This window comes from Poecilia mexicana, unplaced genomic scaffold, assembly GCF_051168715.1.
Source record: "Poecilia mexicana isolate PSO_F unplaced genomic scaffold, ASM5116871v1 scaffold_4, whole genome shotgun sequence".
Lineage (NCBI taxonomy): Eukaryota > Metazoa > Chordata > Actinopteri > Cyprinodontiformes > Poeciliidae > Poecilia > Poecilia mexicana.
In genome coordinates, this window is record NW_028263373.1 from 1,462,318 (window position 1) to 1,478,708 (window position 16,391).

The 16,391-nt window shown below is 37.6% G+C and overlaps 1 protein-coding gene across 1 annotated transcript; it reads left to right on the forward strand.

Annotated features, from left to right (window-relative positions):
- The first annotated feature begins 204 nt into the window (after nt 1-204).
- Nucleotides 205-15,643, forward strand: LOC106907140 (FYN-binding protein 1). The gene is made up of 16 exons (XM_014972706.2): nt 205-349; nt 5,272-5,836; nt 6,950-7,052; nt 7,566-7,621; nt 7,715-7,749; nt 8,352-8,398; nt 8,714-8,846; nt 10,200-10,362; nt 12,631-12,775; nt 12,870-12,886; nt 13,329-13,389; nt 13,784-13,826; nt 13,915-14,077; nt 14,332-14,365; nt 14,970-15,007; nt 15,108-15,643. The coding sequence occupies exons 1-16, from the start codon at nt 347-349 to the stop codon at nt 15,143-15,145; spliced, it is 1,644 nt and encodes a 547-aa protein (XP_014828192.2). The 5' UTR covers nt 205-346; the 3' UTR covers nt 15,146-15,643.
- The last annotated feature ends 748 nt before the right edge of the window (nt 15,644-16,391 follow it).

The following is a 16,391-nucleotide window of genomic DNA, read 5'->3' on the forward strand; positions in this document are numbered from 1 at the left end:
AATCAACGACTAAATTAGTTGACCGTTATTTCAATTCATTATGATGAAAGCGATTAATCGTTTCATCGCTAATAAATACAGAGTAAAATGAACCATTTTCTCGACTTCAGCGTTTGGTTTGAGTGACTGCGTGTTGCAGGGGAGGAAAGAAACCCCCCGGCTGACATCATGTGGTGTCGCTTGCAGACAGCTGCCCACGCTGAGCAGAGCATTTCCTCCTTTACTGTAAGTTTAGTCACTCAGGTCATATGGCTGTTTGAGCAGCAGGAGCATCGGCCGGGATAACTAGGGATTACTGCTGGACATGGATCGCGTCATACACTAAGAAGTCAACCCAGAAGACAAAATGGTGAGAAACTCATTTTAGCGGTATATTTTTAAAACTCCAACCACTTTGTTGGTTAATCCAGAGTTACACCTTTGACTCTCTGGTCACTTCCTCCGCCACTCAGGGCTAATTTTAGTTTAAAGATGAGGATATTCTCGCGTCTCTGTTGGTTTAACCTCGGTTTCCTTCTTTGAACTAAGAAAACAGCTCCATAAAAGTTGTGTATGTTTTCCAGACTATTAAAAAGGGAAGTTTGAGGTTTTAAAAAAGGAGAAATGTCCACGCTGCAGCTGATGAATGGGAGCCCTTATTTAACAGTTAGCACCGGTTAATTATTTACACACTGCTCTCCTTCTTCGCTCTGTTATCCGTTGACATACAAAATATTCTGGATTTCAAATTTTACACGTTGATGACTTTTAATGCCTTATGAAACCAAGTCATCAGCTCTCAACTTTTTAAAATTACTTCTTTATGCCGCCTGCTGTTGTTCAAAGTATTTTCTGTCCTACTTATTTAGCTTTATTAAGAACTTACAACATTAAAGAAAAGCCTAATTTTAACACATCAAACATGTCGAAACCTTCCAGCTACATGCTAGTTTTCACCGCGATTGAGTCATTTTCTTTTTTCCTTTTTTGTTGGTTGTTGCTCTGGTCTGTACATCTAATTTCTGTGCACTTTCTCTTTGCACCTGCACAGCTAAAGTCTGTGGTGAGGCCGTTGTCTGCAAACACACACACACACACACACACACACACACACACACACACACACACACACACACACACACACACACACACACACACACACACACACACACACACACACACACACACACACACACTTCCACCGGTCCTTTTCTGCTCTCTCTCCCCGTCTGACTGAAAACGGTGCTTCGGGTGCATGCTCGTTTTGTGGTGCAGAAACCTTTTTTTAATGTTTCCTTTGTTCCCTGTGATTATAAAAGTCAGCGGCGCTGTATAAAGTCGGCAGCGAGCAGAGCTTGCAGCTTATTGGTGCAGAGGGGGCGTTCCCATGGCAACCGGCGCAGGATGCTGCCTGAGGTAGAGGCGTGCGGTTGCAGCACTTCCTGTTCTTCATCCTCCGTTCGACATTGGACAAAATATTGATCCTCTTCGTTTGATTCTTTGATATACTTAATTATTATTTGCAGCAAAGCTTTTTGTTGTTGTTGAAATTCAATCAGATTTAAAATACTTTATTTACACGACAACTTTCAGATAAAATCTCAAGTTTTACAGAAATAAGAACAGCTGATAAAATCAATACGATTCTTGGCTTAATTACTGTTTTGGTTTTCAGCAAACGGCCTTTTCTGAGTCTGTACATTGATGATTAATTGACGACTAAATGTGTTGACCGTTATTTCAATACGATTAATTGATTAAACCGATTAATCATTTCAGCACTAATAAATACGCAAACGTTTAGCACCTTTCATGGATAAAATCACAAAAAGCTTTACAGACACAGAATTAGGCAGAACAGCTGATGAAAGCAGTAAATTAGGGCTGCAGCTGTAATCAATTATTCTGACAATCAATTAAAAAATTGGCACACTGTGCCGATGTTTCATTTATTTCATACAATATTTGAAATACATTAAAATACGCAAATAAGAGTATTAAGAAGCAGTAAATAAAATACTATAGCCTGAAATGCACCAGCAGCATTCCTTGAGTGAATCTCTGAGTTAAGACCAAAATAAATTCTGACTATTGATAAATAATTGGATATAAAGGCGCACAATAGGAGATGCTTCTAACTTTGAACCAAGTTAGAAGAGCTTGTTTTAGCTCAATAATGGTTTAACATTGATGAGAAAATGTTTATTTCATTGGCAGACTTTCACTTCTGACATGGGAAAAACGTTCAAGTGAAATAATCTGGAAGTAAATGTTGTGTAAACAAAAGCTATAAAAAGATGGAATGTAGCTTTGGGGGGAAATGATGCATGACAAAAATGAAATATTTAAATTATGATTGTTGTATTCTTGTTATCTGATTGTTGTGGATCCTGTCACAGGCTGGAAAACCACATCAACACATGCAAATAACGCGTGTAAAAACTAATTATACAGAGACATAATTAATGGATGTGTTCATTCATAATCACATTAGAACACAAACATGTGAGGAAAGTGTTTTATTTTTGTTTTCAAACGAGTCTTTTTGACAGAACCACATGCTTCTGTTTTATACAGATCTTAAAAGGGCTGAGCTGCGTTGGGGAAAACGTTTCCAGCCTCAAAGTCGACGCCACAGACACACAGAGACACGCAGTCATTAACGTACTGACTAAAGATGTGACCCTGTGGGTGCAAGCTGCAGATGAAGCTAGGCTATTACAGTTAACTGGAGCAACAACAAAAACAAAGCAACCTGCACTTTTTAAAAATGGTTTTTGTTTTATATGAGGGTCCCAACTACTAAAAATGTACTTAAAAAATCTACCCAGCTGTTTTTTTGGCAACAAGTTAATGATTTTGGTGTCTGGAAATAAAACCCTTTCAAAAATAGAAGGGCCACTGCAGTTACCTAGCAACCCCGGTGGAGCCCAGCCCCGTTACCTAGCAACCCCGGTGGAGCCCAGCCCCGTTACCTAGCAACCCCGGTGGAGCCCAGCCCTGTTACCTAGCAACCCCGGTGGAACTCCAGAGGTTTGGTCAGCTGGTTTTACCGCTTTATACTGTGGGAAAAGGCAAAGTGTTCTGTAGTTGACATCTAGGTTATCATAGTTAACTAACATTTATGAAATAGTAAAAACTGAAATGGAGAAAACATTTTCGTTACCTGAAATAAATAAGAACTATGTTGTGTTTATAAAATGAACTAAAACACTAAAATTATAGATATAAAATCCTTCACTTCTGTGTTTATGAATCCATTGATTAGCATTTTGAACTGCAGATTTTGTGTTTTTACAATGTATAAATAAACTTTTACTTACTTCTCTTTATTTTTAAAACAGACATCTTTACCTTTGTAAAAAATGTTTCACTGCAAAAACACAAAGTTTTACAAAGTACTTCTGGTTTTGTTTCTGGTTAAAATATTTTAGAAAGCTTAAAATAGGAGGAAACTCACTTGGACGTAACTTTCAGGAAGAAATATGAGCTTGTTTTAAATCCTTTCTTAATATTGATGAAAAATACTAGTTCAACTGGCAGATTGTTTCTCTTAAAACAAAACATTTGTCCCAATTTATCCTCGATCTAAAGGAAATCAGTGTTTTTGCTGTTTTGTAGTTTTAAAGTTAGATCCAGATTTGTGGTGTCTAGAAGCTGAATGCAACTTCTCCATGTTTGATCTTTAATGGCTCGTGTTGCAGAGCCGATCAGCGATTTATAAACTAACAACTGGATGTTAAAGTTCATCCTCTGAGCTACAGGGAGGCTTTTCCCACTTATTACGTCTCAGTTGGGTAAATAAAGGCGTCTGCAGACGGGCAGAGATCTGGTTTCAGTGGAGGGATGACGGGATTATCTGGGATTATAGAAACACATCGTACATCTACAGTTTTCTCTGTTTCAGCTGCTCAAAAGTCTCAGAAACAACCAGAGAGGTTGGAGCTTCTCAGGAGGATTTTCATTATTATGATGTTTCTCTGAGGTGGCCTCTTTTAACTGAACATAAATGTAGGTCAGCGGTGGATGCATACACTCTTACCCCCAGTTTTAGCCATAATCCTCAGTTTTCACACAGTTTTGTTCCAACTGTTGAGTTTTCTTTGTTCAACCAATCTGAATGTCCAATGAAACTGATGTGAGCTCATGTCTAGGTTAAAATAATCATTTCAGTGGTTATCCGACACACACTCCACTCTAATGCTCCTGATTCTCGAGTACGGAAGACCAAGACGGGCAAAAAAGTGTGAAATTTCACATCTTTCACACGTTGAGAAGCAAACTAATGCGGTACACTTTTAGACTCTCGATTCCAGAGAGACGCATAAATACCCAACATAGCAGTTGTGTGTTTAAATACATTGAGTTTACTTTATCTGCATACGGGTAAATCACATTAATTTACCTGTGAATTCAGGTAAAGTCAGTAGATCCCTGGACTTTTTCGTGCTACAAACCCCAGTCTTTGTTCAAATGGATATGTGAAGCGGACAGGAAGTGGACTGCAGCCCAGGGCATTCTGGGTAAATACAACCAAAACAAAAGTGCCAGTCTAGGTGCTCATGGTCTTTCAGCAAAGACAAAAAAAATAGTAAAATCTGACACCAATAAATGTTGGTTTACATTAAATGTTTTCATCAGAATAAAGAAACGCCACAATTTAAAAACTAAACAGGGTGAATATAATTTACAGGCTTGTTCACTGCAAGAAACACCAAATCTAGTCCATTTATGTTGGTACACTTAAGTTACTTTAAGTTTGTTATTTTATCAGCAAGGAGCTTTTTAAAGTCAATAATTCTTTAATATTGATGAAAAAGTTCGACTAGCAGATTATTTCTTTTATAACCTGGGAAAAATGTCTGACAATGAAACTTTAACATTTTCATCTATATAAAGGAATTACTGACTTAAAATAAACTTCTAAAAAGTTGCTTCTAATATAGTTTTGTCTTATTCCAGGTGTACTAAGATATTTGCTCTGGAAACTAGACATAAATTCCTTGGTGATATTTCATGTTCTTGCAGTGAAACCTGAATAAAGTGATTCCTTCTCGGGATTTATTGCTTCCTTGCAGTTCAGAGAACTCTCAAAGGTTTCTTGCTCTGCAAAGACAGTTATCACCTTTGAGAGAATCAAACCAGGAAGCGGAGACGTTGCACCTTGTGAAAGCTTAGCGTGGGAGTTTGCAGAATGAGTTTGTGTGTGGGGGTTATGCCCTGCTCCGTGCTGCGCTGCTGACTTCCTGCTGCAGACGCAGAGCAGCAGATCAACTGGTGTTTTCTCTGCAGGAGGACAGCGTTGACGTGAAGGCTCTGCGGGCCCGCTTCAACAGCCAGGCCCGGGCCTCCGACACCAGCAGCCGGGACAGCGGCTCACCCAAATCTCCACGGCCGGGGTTTGGGAGGCCAGAGAACGACAAAATATCAGCAGCAATTCCTCTGCGACCTTACCAAGGCCTGGTGAGGCCTCCGAAGGAAGAGTCACCCCCACCTGTTGCTGCTTCTTTCCAACGACCTTCGAACCGGGCGCCCGTTCAGTCCGGAGACGCCACCAACAAGGTGAAGCAGACCGGAGAGATGCTGCAGAAGATGATGCTGACGCACCAGAGGGCCCCGGGGCCGTCGCTGTCTCCGGCCAGGTCTCCGGTCCTGGGTCCGTCTCCGGCCACCACGCCGCTGCTGCTGCGCCATCAGGCACGGCAGAAGAGCTCCGGGGAGGTGACCCCGCTCCGCAGGCCGCTGCCCCCCGAGGGCCCGCTGCCCCTGAAGCCCAAACGGCCCCCGAACGTCAACCTGGAGCCGTTCAGGAAGAGCCGGAGAGCAGGAGGCGGCGCCCAGAGCGACCAGAGGAGATGTGAGTTCAGAGTAATAACCTTTATTTACTGTTTCAGTCATTTTTTTACTTTTCCACACAGAAGTCAAAGAGAAAAACACAACACTGAAAAACAAAACAGTTTGATTCAATAAATATAATTTTTGCTTAAATATTCACACAAAAGTGAAGAAAATAGTTAAATGCATGAAACCAGGTTGTCGCAATCAATGACATAATTAATGGCAATGAGGTCATTAATGTTAATATTTTGTCTTCAAACTTAATAATTTTTCCAGTTTTGTTTTTTATTTCTATTTCATTTATTTTATTTTTTTTCCTTTGGTTGTTTTTTTTGTTTTGTTATTTTTTTGGGTTATTTAAAATATTTTCTAGCTCCAGTGTGAAGTTTTTGATGCAAAATTAAAGTTTATCTTTGAGAGACACAGACTTGCATTATTATGCAAATATCAATATGAAAAATCACCCAAAAAAATCACAAAAAACCGCCACGATTTCAGGAAGCGACGATATGTGGCTAAAAATAGTCTCACAACACAATATTATCGTTTATTGCCATAATTCCTACAATTTATTGTCCAGCAAACAATGTTATTGTGACAGGCCAACATGGCAGCAGAGGTGGGTGCACTGTAAAAACACAAAATCTTACAAGAAACTAGACCAACTTGGTAAGATTTTGTGTTTTTGCAGTGTAACTAAGGTTAGAAAAGCTCTTCACTGCAAAAACACAAAATCTTACCAAGTATTTTATATCTTAGCCCATTTGAAATAAGACAAAACTGACAAGCAACTTTTCAGCGAGATATAGGAGGAGTTTGTTTAAAGTCAATAATTCCTTAATTTTCATTTAAAAATCTACTAGATTATTTCACTTATAACAAGAAAATGTATAAGTTAAATAATCTTCATAAATCTACATTAAAGAATTATTGACTTAAAACAAGCCGAATATTTACTTGTTAGTTTTGTTTTTTAAAGTGTTACAAGACCAGAAAATGGACCAAAATTACTTGGTAAGATTTTAGTTTTTTGCAGCGAGTTCATTTTTTAATATGAATCTGTAAGTTTTAAGACAAACTGAACAGTATTTCAAAACAAACTGAATTATTTTTCATATTTTCTGCGGTCCAGACTCGACGGATGTAAGGATGCCGGTTCCAGCGGTGATGAGTCCGCCCATCCCGCCACAGCGATCCAGCAAACCCAGCAAGCTGCCGCGGCAGATCGCCTCCGTGTGAGAACCCGACTTTTTACAGTGCATTCAGCTTTCAGAACCATTTTTATTCACGTAACGCATGAAATACATTAATATAATCAAATAAAGTGCAGAAAACTCTTAATGTTAGAAAACAGCATTAAACCCTCAGCGCCGTTTCCGGCGTAAAACACGATTAAGGCTTTCAAACCAAATCTTATGAAGCGTGATTAGAAGATAAATAATGAAAGAGATGCGTTCGCTGCTGACAGGAAATCTGAGACTCTTCATTTTTGAAGGTTTTTTTTTTAGATCTAGATCAGAAAATATTAAAGTCTGATGATTGTTACTGAGAAACAAAGCCTTTGTTTTCTTTTTAACTCTAGTTTGTGTTTTAGGATGAAAACAGGAAATTTAAAAAAAGATTCTAAACATATTTGATGATAAATTTAGCTGTTTTTTTTCTCTCGTCACTTTCACTTTCTTCTGATTCGGCTTTGTTTTGATTCATCATTAAAGTTTAATTTTTACACATTTAATTCCTGATTTCAGAGACTTTGAAGATGAACAGGAGACCTATGACGACATTGGAAGTTTTGAAAAGAACGGTGCGCTGAATACTTTAGAAAAACGTCTAACAATAAACACATCATTTACGTTTCAACACCAAATTAACATAAGTTTGCTTTGTGTCTTTGCAGAATCCTACAGCGATAATTCCCACTGCATGGATGCAGTAAGTACAGGTTCTTAAAACTGTTAAAAATGTAAACTTTTTGGTGTGAAATCCTTTTAAAATATATTTTCCTGCATAATAAATAAGTAAAGAAAGAGACATAAACAGTATGCAGACTTTTAACCCAATACTTGATTTAAATCAGATTGGATCTGATTAGCATGACTTCAGTTTTCATTGCATGAATTTCCAAACATTTAATAATTAGCATATTTTAGGTTTCAGTTCATTAAATCATGTCGATACTTATTATTTATGTGCGTTTTCCTTAAATATACAAAGTGCAAAAGTTTAAGAGCAAATCAAAATAAAACATTTTTTGAGGTAGAGTTAAGAAACTATGATGCAAAAATAAAATTATATTTCAAGATGGAATTGAAATTAAGGACTTGTAATCAATTTTATTAGCAGCCACGACTTTTCTACTAAACTGCAGTTAAAAATAAGACTTGTCAGCGATTTCTCAGACCAAAACAAGATAATGCAGAAATGTAGTTGAGAATTACACGAAACGAATAAAGAAATAGGAGTTTCAGTTTTATCTACTAACCTAAAACTCCTTCCTGTTTTAAAAGTAGAAATTAAACCATTTTTTCTTGCAGGATGATGATGATGATGACGATGATGATGTGTATGAGTTTATTGATGAGTAAGTATAAACTTCCTGTCTCTGCAATGTTTTTTTAATCTCTGTAATGTCCAAAAGTAGACTGTAGCTACAGCTGTCTGAGCCTCAGAGCCTTTTGTCACTAAACTTATTTATATCTGCGGCTTCAACAGATGAAGCTCTATCTTTATATCGCTTACACTCTTATTTAGCCAGTAAAACTGAAGTACAATCTAAATTAACTAAAAAAGCAACATCGTCCGATACATTTTAAAGCACAATTTTAACATAAAGGCAGACAACAGTAAACCATCCTTATGAAATTAATTTAAAAACTATTTTTTGGTCATTTTCAAGGGAACAAGTGTCGGCAAATCATTCAAGTCCTGAAAAAAGCAACAAGATGGACGCGAGAAGACAGCAGGAACAAGAAATAAAGGATCAGCTGGAGCGTCAGAGGAAACAGGCTGAGCTGAAGAAAAACTTTCAGGTAAAGAGGAGAAACTAACGCTGCGTCACTGTTTTACTGGGAAAGTCCGACTTCCCAGTGGAAAAAAAATCAATTGGATCGCGTCTGAAGTCAGACTTCCCACTGGGAAACTGGGAGAAAATCCGATTGCTCAGGATTTGTAATGTGGATTTAGTGTTTCAATATGGCCGCTCCTCGCGTCAGCAGTAAGATGAGGCGGAAACGTTTGTTTTACCGGATACACATGAACGAGTGTGTCTACAGTTAATGTTACAAGCAGCGTCTGTAACTCTAAGATGGACAAATTAAAAACGATGCTTGCTTATGGACAATAAAGCTTAAAATTATGTTTTAGAGGTGCTACGAACAATGTTTACGGGCGCCGCTGTTGCAGCAGTAGACTACAGTGCAGGGCATTCTGGGTAAAAACAACCAAATGTGTTAGCCTAGCGCCAGCTACTAGCGGGAGAAATGGTTCGTGGTATTTAGCCAAAAACAAAAGAGAAATCATCTTACCGATAAAATCTGACGCTACACCGTCTTTGTTTATATTTCGTGGATAAGGAAGTTGGGCTCAGTGTCTTCTTCAGAGGTCTGTGTGTCATTTCTTTCAGTAGTTCTTGTTTCAGCGCCCCCACAGGTGACGAGGGGAACAGGTTTTTTAAATAATTTGTTGTTTTTTGACACGGTGCAGTGCAAAAGTAGATTGTTTTTCTTTTGCGTTATCTCGCAAAAGTATTGCATTCCTTCGCAATTAGCAAATACACCCTGATCTATTTTGTACAATCAGAGTGATAACAAATGTCAATTTACAAATACATAAAGAGCCTCAGTGAAAATGTGTTTATGCATTCTTAAATCTTTGGTGCAAAAAGCTGATTGAAAATTGGTTGATTATTGCATGCTTATGTTTGTTTGTGTAAGTCTGAGATGGAACTGCACATTAAATGCCAACAAAAAAAGATGCAACCAAAACTGTCAGATGGGTCTGTTGTATCATAAAAATAACTGAAAAGCAGTTGGAATGTATTTTTCTTTCTTTCCTTCTAATGAAAAGTTTTTTTATGTCTTAGAAGGAATGTATAATCCATGTTTGACCCTTTTATGTTTTTGCATTTTGTCCATAATTTTCTGCTGTATTTGTATCTCACTGAAAAAGATAGAAAACTGCAGATATCACACTACATGGAAAAACCTTTCAAAAAACAGAAAGACTAATAATTCAAGATTTCGCATGAGCTGACATTACTGCCCCGTATTACATAGAACTAGACCAGCTGAAAAAGTAACAAATGCTGCAAGTTTGTGTGTAAAACACCGTAATTCACCAGAGTTTTGATCTGCTAAGCTTTGTTTCTGCTCTTCCCTCTGTAGCTACAAGGAGAGGAGACCGTTCTGCATACGGCCCGGGTTCGGGAGGACTGGCAGGCCGAAGGGAAGCTGGACCTCAGCGTTCGACAGGGAGAGAGCGTGGAGATCATTCGCGTGGACAGTAACCCCAAGGGCAAATGGTTGGCCCGTTCGCTCAGCGGACAATGTGAGTTCAGACTGAAACTCTGTGAAAAAACAAAAGTTTTAATGTTTTCCAATCCAAGTCTCTTTGTTTGATGAGGACAAGCAGAGAATTTTTATTTTTGCAGTTTTTCTTTACCACTTTGTGAGATATTTTGTGTTATTTTTGCTGCTATGAGGAATGTTTTTGTACTGCTTTACAATGACTATAGAATACAGCAGTTTGTTTGTATGCAGATGACACTAAACTCTATTTGTTGGGTTATAAAAGTTTGGTAGAATTGCATCTCTGCTTGTTTGCCTTTGAGAGTTCATGAAGTTCTGCAGTGCAGCAAGAATGGAAAGCTGAGATGAACCTTAACCAACTCATAGGTTTCAGCTGCTGATTTTTATGGCGGCATGGAAGCTGGTGAACATGTTAGTTTCAGACAGGGTGGCGAACAAAAGGGTTACTGTGGTTACTGGTGTCTGCAGCAGCGTGCAAAAGTCTCTAGTGATCCATTATTTCTTTGTGCTTTTCTTCCAGGGCTTTTATGCAGCATTTTAAGTGGTGTATACATTCATTACTTACAAATGCGGCCGATAACGAAGTGGAAAGTTGCCAAAGAGTGATGAAGTTATATTTGGAAAACAACCGAAAACAAAAGTAATGATAGAAAATTCTCCAGCTTGAGTTTCAGACCTTCAAGTGAAGATTTGTGTGGTGGCTTAACCACTGAGAACGTTTTTTTTAAAATGGGATTTAAAAGCACCCAGTCTGTCTGTCACTCACTGCTGTGATAAATGGTAGCATTGACAAAAAGTCTGGAAAATTGTGGCGGTAGTTTCGTAGATGTTGTGACTTCTGCTCCAGTTCTGACCAGCATTGTTACCATGGTGCGTCAAATGTGTCAACAGAATAGACAATTTTATTTATATTTTCAATTATTTAACCTTTATTTCACGAGGAAGTCACCACTGAGATTGTGAATCCCTTCTTCAAGTGAGACCTGTTAGTTATTAGTATGTATTCCTGCTAGCATGATCAGCTTTTTATTTGTTAGCTAAACCCCAACAATCCCTCAGTAGCTAGCTTACCCAGAATAATAGCATGTTGTTTGTCCTTAGAAAGTTACTCAAAGCAAATACTACACACAGGTTGGTTTGAAGGAAAGTTAAGCCAGATGCATTCATTCATTTGGCTCAAACTCTAAGAATGGAGAGCAGATATGATGCTAATTATTGTGGCTCATAATCCAGAAGGATCGTTTGGACAGAACTCAGGTTAATTTAACTCCATCTGCTTACGTCAACAGATGTTTTGCATCGATAGCAAACAAATAAAAAGTCAGAACCATTGGACCATTTCTCATTTCTTACTTTGCAAACTTTATGCTCACAAACAACAGCAGCAGTTCTCTCTGCGGTCTGGCTGTTTACTCCTGCTCAAGCTACATGGACTAGCCATTGGATACAGAACATGCTATCGAATTCCTTCAGGTTTGGATCGTTACTTGTGTTAAATCCAAGATTTGATCGTCCAATCGTAAAAAAGTGTGTTTGCATGATAAGATGTCCATCCATTTTCTTTGCACCCTTGTCCCTTCGTGGGGTCGGGAGGGTTGCTGCTGCCTCTCCAGCTAACGTGAGGCGGGGTCACCCTGGACAGGTCGCTAGTCTGTTGCAGGGCAACACAGAGACAAGCAACCATGCATACACACACACTCACACACCTAGGGGCAATTTGGAGGTTCCCAAGCCCAGCCCCACACCAGGGCTGGGAATCGAACCCAGAACCTTCTTGCTGCAAGGCAAAAGCTCTACCAGCTGCGCCACTGTGCAGCCCTATGATAAGATGTCCATCTGACTAAATAAAATTCATCCTTATACGGTCCTCACTTCCTGTTTTTAATGGGTTAAAGACTGACTGGTTTTATGGCTCTAAAATATCATATTTGCCATTTAAGGTGCTTCTTAAATCTCTGAAGAATGTGTCATGCAATCACCAACCCACTGAAAAATAATACGTCTCATTTTTTTAATGGTTGCCAAAGTAATTAGAGGAAGTAAAAATTCTCTTTTACATTTTTTTTCCTGGAATTTGCAGTGCAATAACTCTGCAGCAAACAATATTCATGAAATATGTTTCTTCCATCAGTTTTCTCCAACAGTGACTCGGTTCTTAAGAAATAAAATCCAACATTCTCAAAAAAACCCAGCAAAGATAATGTTATGGATAAATACTGATCACCGTTCAGTGTTAAAGGTCACGGCTACCACGCTAACACCACGTTGTTTTTGTTTTTTGTTCCAGATGGATACATCAGCAACTCGTGTGTGGATATCGACTATGAAGCGGTTAAAAAATACAGGCTGCCACCGCTGAGAAAATTGGATACGTTCGATTTACCGCCGCCTCCGCCGGACCCGCCCATGATGCCGAACATGGAGTCCAACAGGTAACCAGACGGAGGACGGATTATTTTTAAAGACTCACATGTGAAGCTTCAGCTGCTTGCTTTAACAACAATCTGTTTTATCTTTGATTTGTAGCTTTCCTGAAGATGATGGTGAGTTTCATCATAACAACACAGACACCAGAGTTGGGTAAAACATTAACTTTTAGGAGTATTTTTACTTTGCTGTACTTTTTACTTTTACTTGAGTAAAATTTCTGACAATCTGTAGTTTTGTTAATTCAACTTTTGTTGAAAAATGTTAAACAGTTCAGTATTTCCACAGTGATTTTATGATCCATTACCAGCTGCTTCATTTAGTTTACAATAAACCTTTTAAATTGCTGCAGATTTTCATGTTTTCCCCGTAATTCAGATTTTATTGTTTGTTTTCATATGAGGATGAGGTTTTCAGCCAGTGATTATATACGATCAGAGGGATTTTATTTTTTTCCAGAATCTGTTGATGCTTTTGCCTGTTTTTGAACTGTTTTCATTAAATTAAACTAATAATTAATAATTAAACTAATAAGTTATATTATTTTTCTGCTCCTAGACGAATATGACGACGTTCAACCGCTGCCAGAGGATTTCCCTCCACCTCCACCTGAGATAATGTAACCTTATTACGTCTTCACTTAGCACTCAGTGCCACCATATAAACACTTCAGTCGATGTTGATAATTATTGATTCATTTTTTGTTTAAAATATCTGAAATACTACCAAAATGGAGGCATGACCTTTCCTGTTTTGTCCAGTTTTCACTCCACACCATTAGTTTTTAGTTGTGAGCTAGTTCTAAGCTTGTTGTGGCTTGTTTGTTGTCGTAGCAACTCCATAGCAACTGCCTACCAAGATGGCTGGCAGCTACAAAGTTCACGGTGTGATGCCACATGAAAACTGTTATGTTAATATTGATTGTTTGCATACTGTGATATATATTGTTACTGATTTATTGTCCCTCCTTAATTCAGGGATACTTTGATTAATTCTGATTATTCATCTTTCAGCATAAACCCCAAAGAGGAAAAAGAGCTAAGAAAAAAATTTAAGGTGAAACATTTTTCCTTCACCTTCGTATATTTTGTTTTCAACTTTGCATGAGTCTGATTTCTTCATAAAAGTGATTGTTTCCTCGCAGTATAACGGGCCTCTGCGGGTGCTGCACAGCATGATGGTGGACCCCAGCTGTATCATAAAGAAGCCAGGAGGGAAGGACCTACACGTGACTCAGGGAGAAGTCGTTGATGTCATCGAAGAGACGAGCAACAAGAAGTTTCTGTGTCGAAACCGGCTTGGAAAATGTATGCAAACTGTCCAACGTCCCTGTTTGTTTTTGAACAGTGAGCGACAACCTATCAGAGAAGTTAATTACATGATTAAATCCGAATTAAAAGCTGCAGAAACTATTTTATAACTGTTTAAATGTACTGTATTCTTTAACTTGGGAAGATTTTATAAGTAGCTATAACTAGCAAAATAATTACACTTGTCTCAGAGCACAGGCTGGATTTGGTTCTGTTGTTAATTTATTTGTGTTTTATATCTTGTTTTTCAGATGGATATGTGCCAAAATCTATTCTTCTCGCAATGTGAGTAAATCTCAGCTTCTGTTAAGAATTACTTTGTGTAAATCAAGTTTAGTTTTGTAATTATTTAGGTTTAAAAAATTTTGTTAATAAAAAACAAAGAATATAAACATGGATTTAATTACAGTGTGTAGATGTGTTTTAAAGAAATGTCTTATGTTTGCACTTTGAGCTGCTATCTTAGCTAGCAGATAAAAGCTACCTTAGCTAAGCTAATTTTGCTAGTTAGGCAGTAAATACTACAGAAAATATCCCTGATACTTTTCTTAGTACTACACAGAGGTGGGTAGAGAACTCAGATTGTAATCTAGTAATAGCTGTAATGTACTTATATAGTTTATAAGTTAGGAAGGAGGCCAGAGCTAGTTCTAAGCTTGGGTCTTGTTGCTATGGAGTTGTCATAGCAACTCCATAGCAACTGCCTACCAAGAACAGTTATAAAGTTACAAAGTTCAGAGAAGTGCACACAGAGAGGTGAGCTGGACTTTTTCCAACTCCAGCGTAAATTTATTGCTGATATTTTTGTTTAATTTAGTAATGACATAATTATTGTTTGAATGATTTAAAAAATTAAAACTAATGTTGCTGAATAATTGTTTTTCTTCAGGGAAGGAGACATTTATGATGATGTGGATTACCCTGATGGTGAGTTTGCATTTTTTTTTCTTCTATTTCCAGATTCTGAATTAAATTTTAACAAAAATTAAAATCTATTAATTTATTCTGTTGTCTTTTTTTAATATAGATGTTTATGACAATGACAATCTAAACACGGATCACTGAAACGTTTCAAACTAACTCTGCACTTCATCATATGGGAGCAAACTATCCAGAAGAAAAACAAAAAACTTCAGGAGTTTCAAACTAGAACACCATTAAGCTCTGACAGAGATCCTCATGGGATCAGACGCCTCACTTGGTTCGGGAAAACGATGCGTTTTCTACATGTTTTGTTATTTTAAGCTTTACTGGACAGAAAAAGACTGATTTTCTGTGTGGCTCTTTCAAACAAACAAACTGTGATGTAAACAAGTCAAACTAATCAGTTACCGTAAAAACAAACTCATACAGATGTATTACCAAACTCTCCCCACTGAATAAACTAAAACAGATATTTTCTGATAAAAGCAACATATCAACACCCACTCTGAGAAATAGAAACCGATTATTGCACTGTTTGTCAAAATGCTTGTATAGAAATTTAATACACTATTTCTGTTGCTTTGTGTTTCTCGGCATCCAGGATAATTTAAAATAAATGTAATGCTGTTTCTGATTGAAGTGTGTGTTTTAATTTTACAAAACAAAACAATATAAATAGACAATTGTTAATGGGCGGTTATTTTTTATTTTTATTTTTTAGAAAAAGAAAAGTAGAGCAGAGGGGCTTCATGGGAATATTTGACTCTAATCTGCAGCAACAAATGAGAAGTTATTTAGTAAAGTTAGTACTTTACTAAAGAACTACTTCAGTAAAATTTTAAACTTCTGCTTTTTAAACACAAGTAGCAAGTCAGATGATATCCAGCATTTATCCTCTAGGGGGAGCCACTGAAACTGGTTTACTGAGGATCAGTTCCAGTAGCCAATGAGGTTGGATCCCTTCTTCAAATCAAACGACATTGGCGTCAGTCGTTTGTGCCGCTAAAATATTAATGAATGATTCAAGAGCTCCATATTTACAACAATCTGTCAAATTTGGTGTAAACTGTGCCTCAGAAATTTTAGCTGCAAAAACATTTATAAAATCATATTAATTTTAAGTGCCATCCCAGCTCAATGCTTAGACTCACATTAAAATGGCTGCAAACTGATGTGCCATTATACAACTGCAAATCTTTGAAAAGCATTATTAGAGCCTCCTGCACAACCAGCAAGAATGCAGCAAGTGTTTTCTGGATGGTAAGTCAACAACAAAACACTGTCTCTTCCAGCAGCCATTGTACAGCCTGTTTTCAGTTCTATTTAAAAAAAACAAACAAGCAAGCTATATTTTGCATGTGGTTAAAACACATTTAACTAAAAGTTG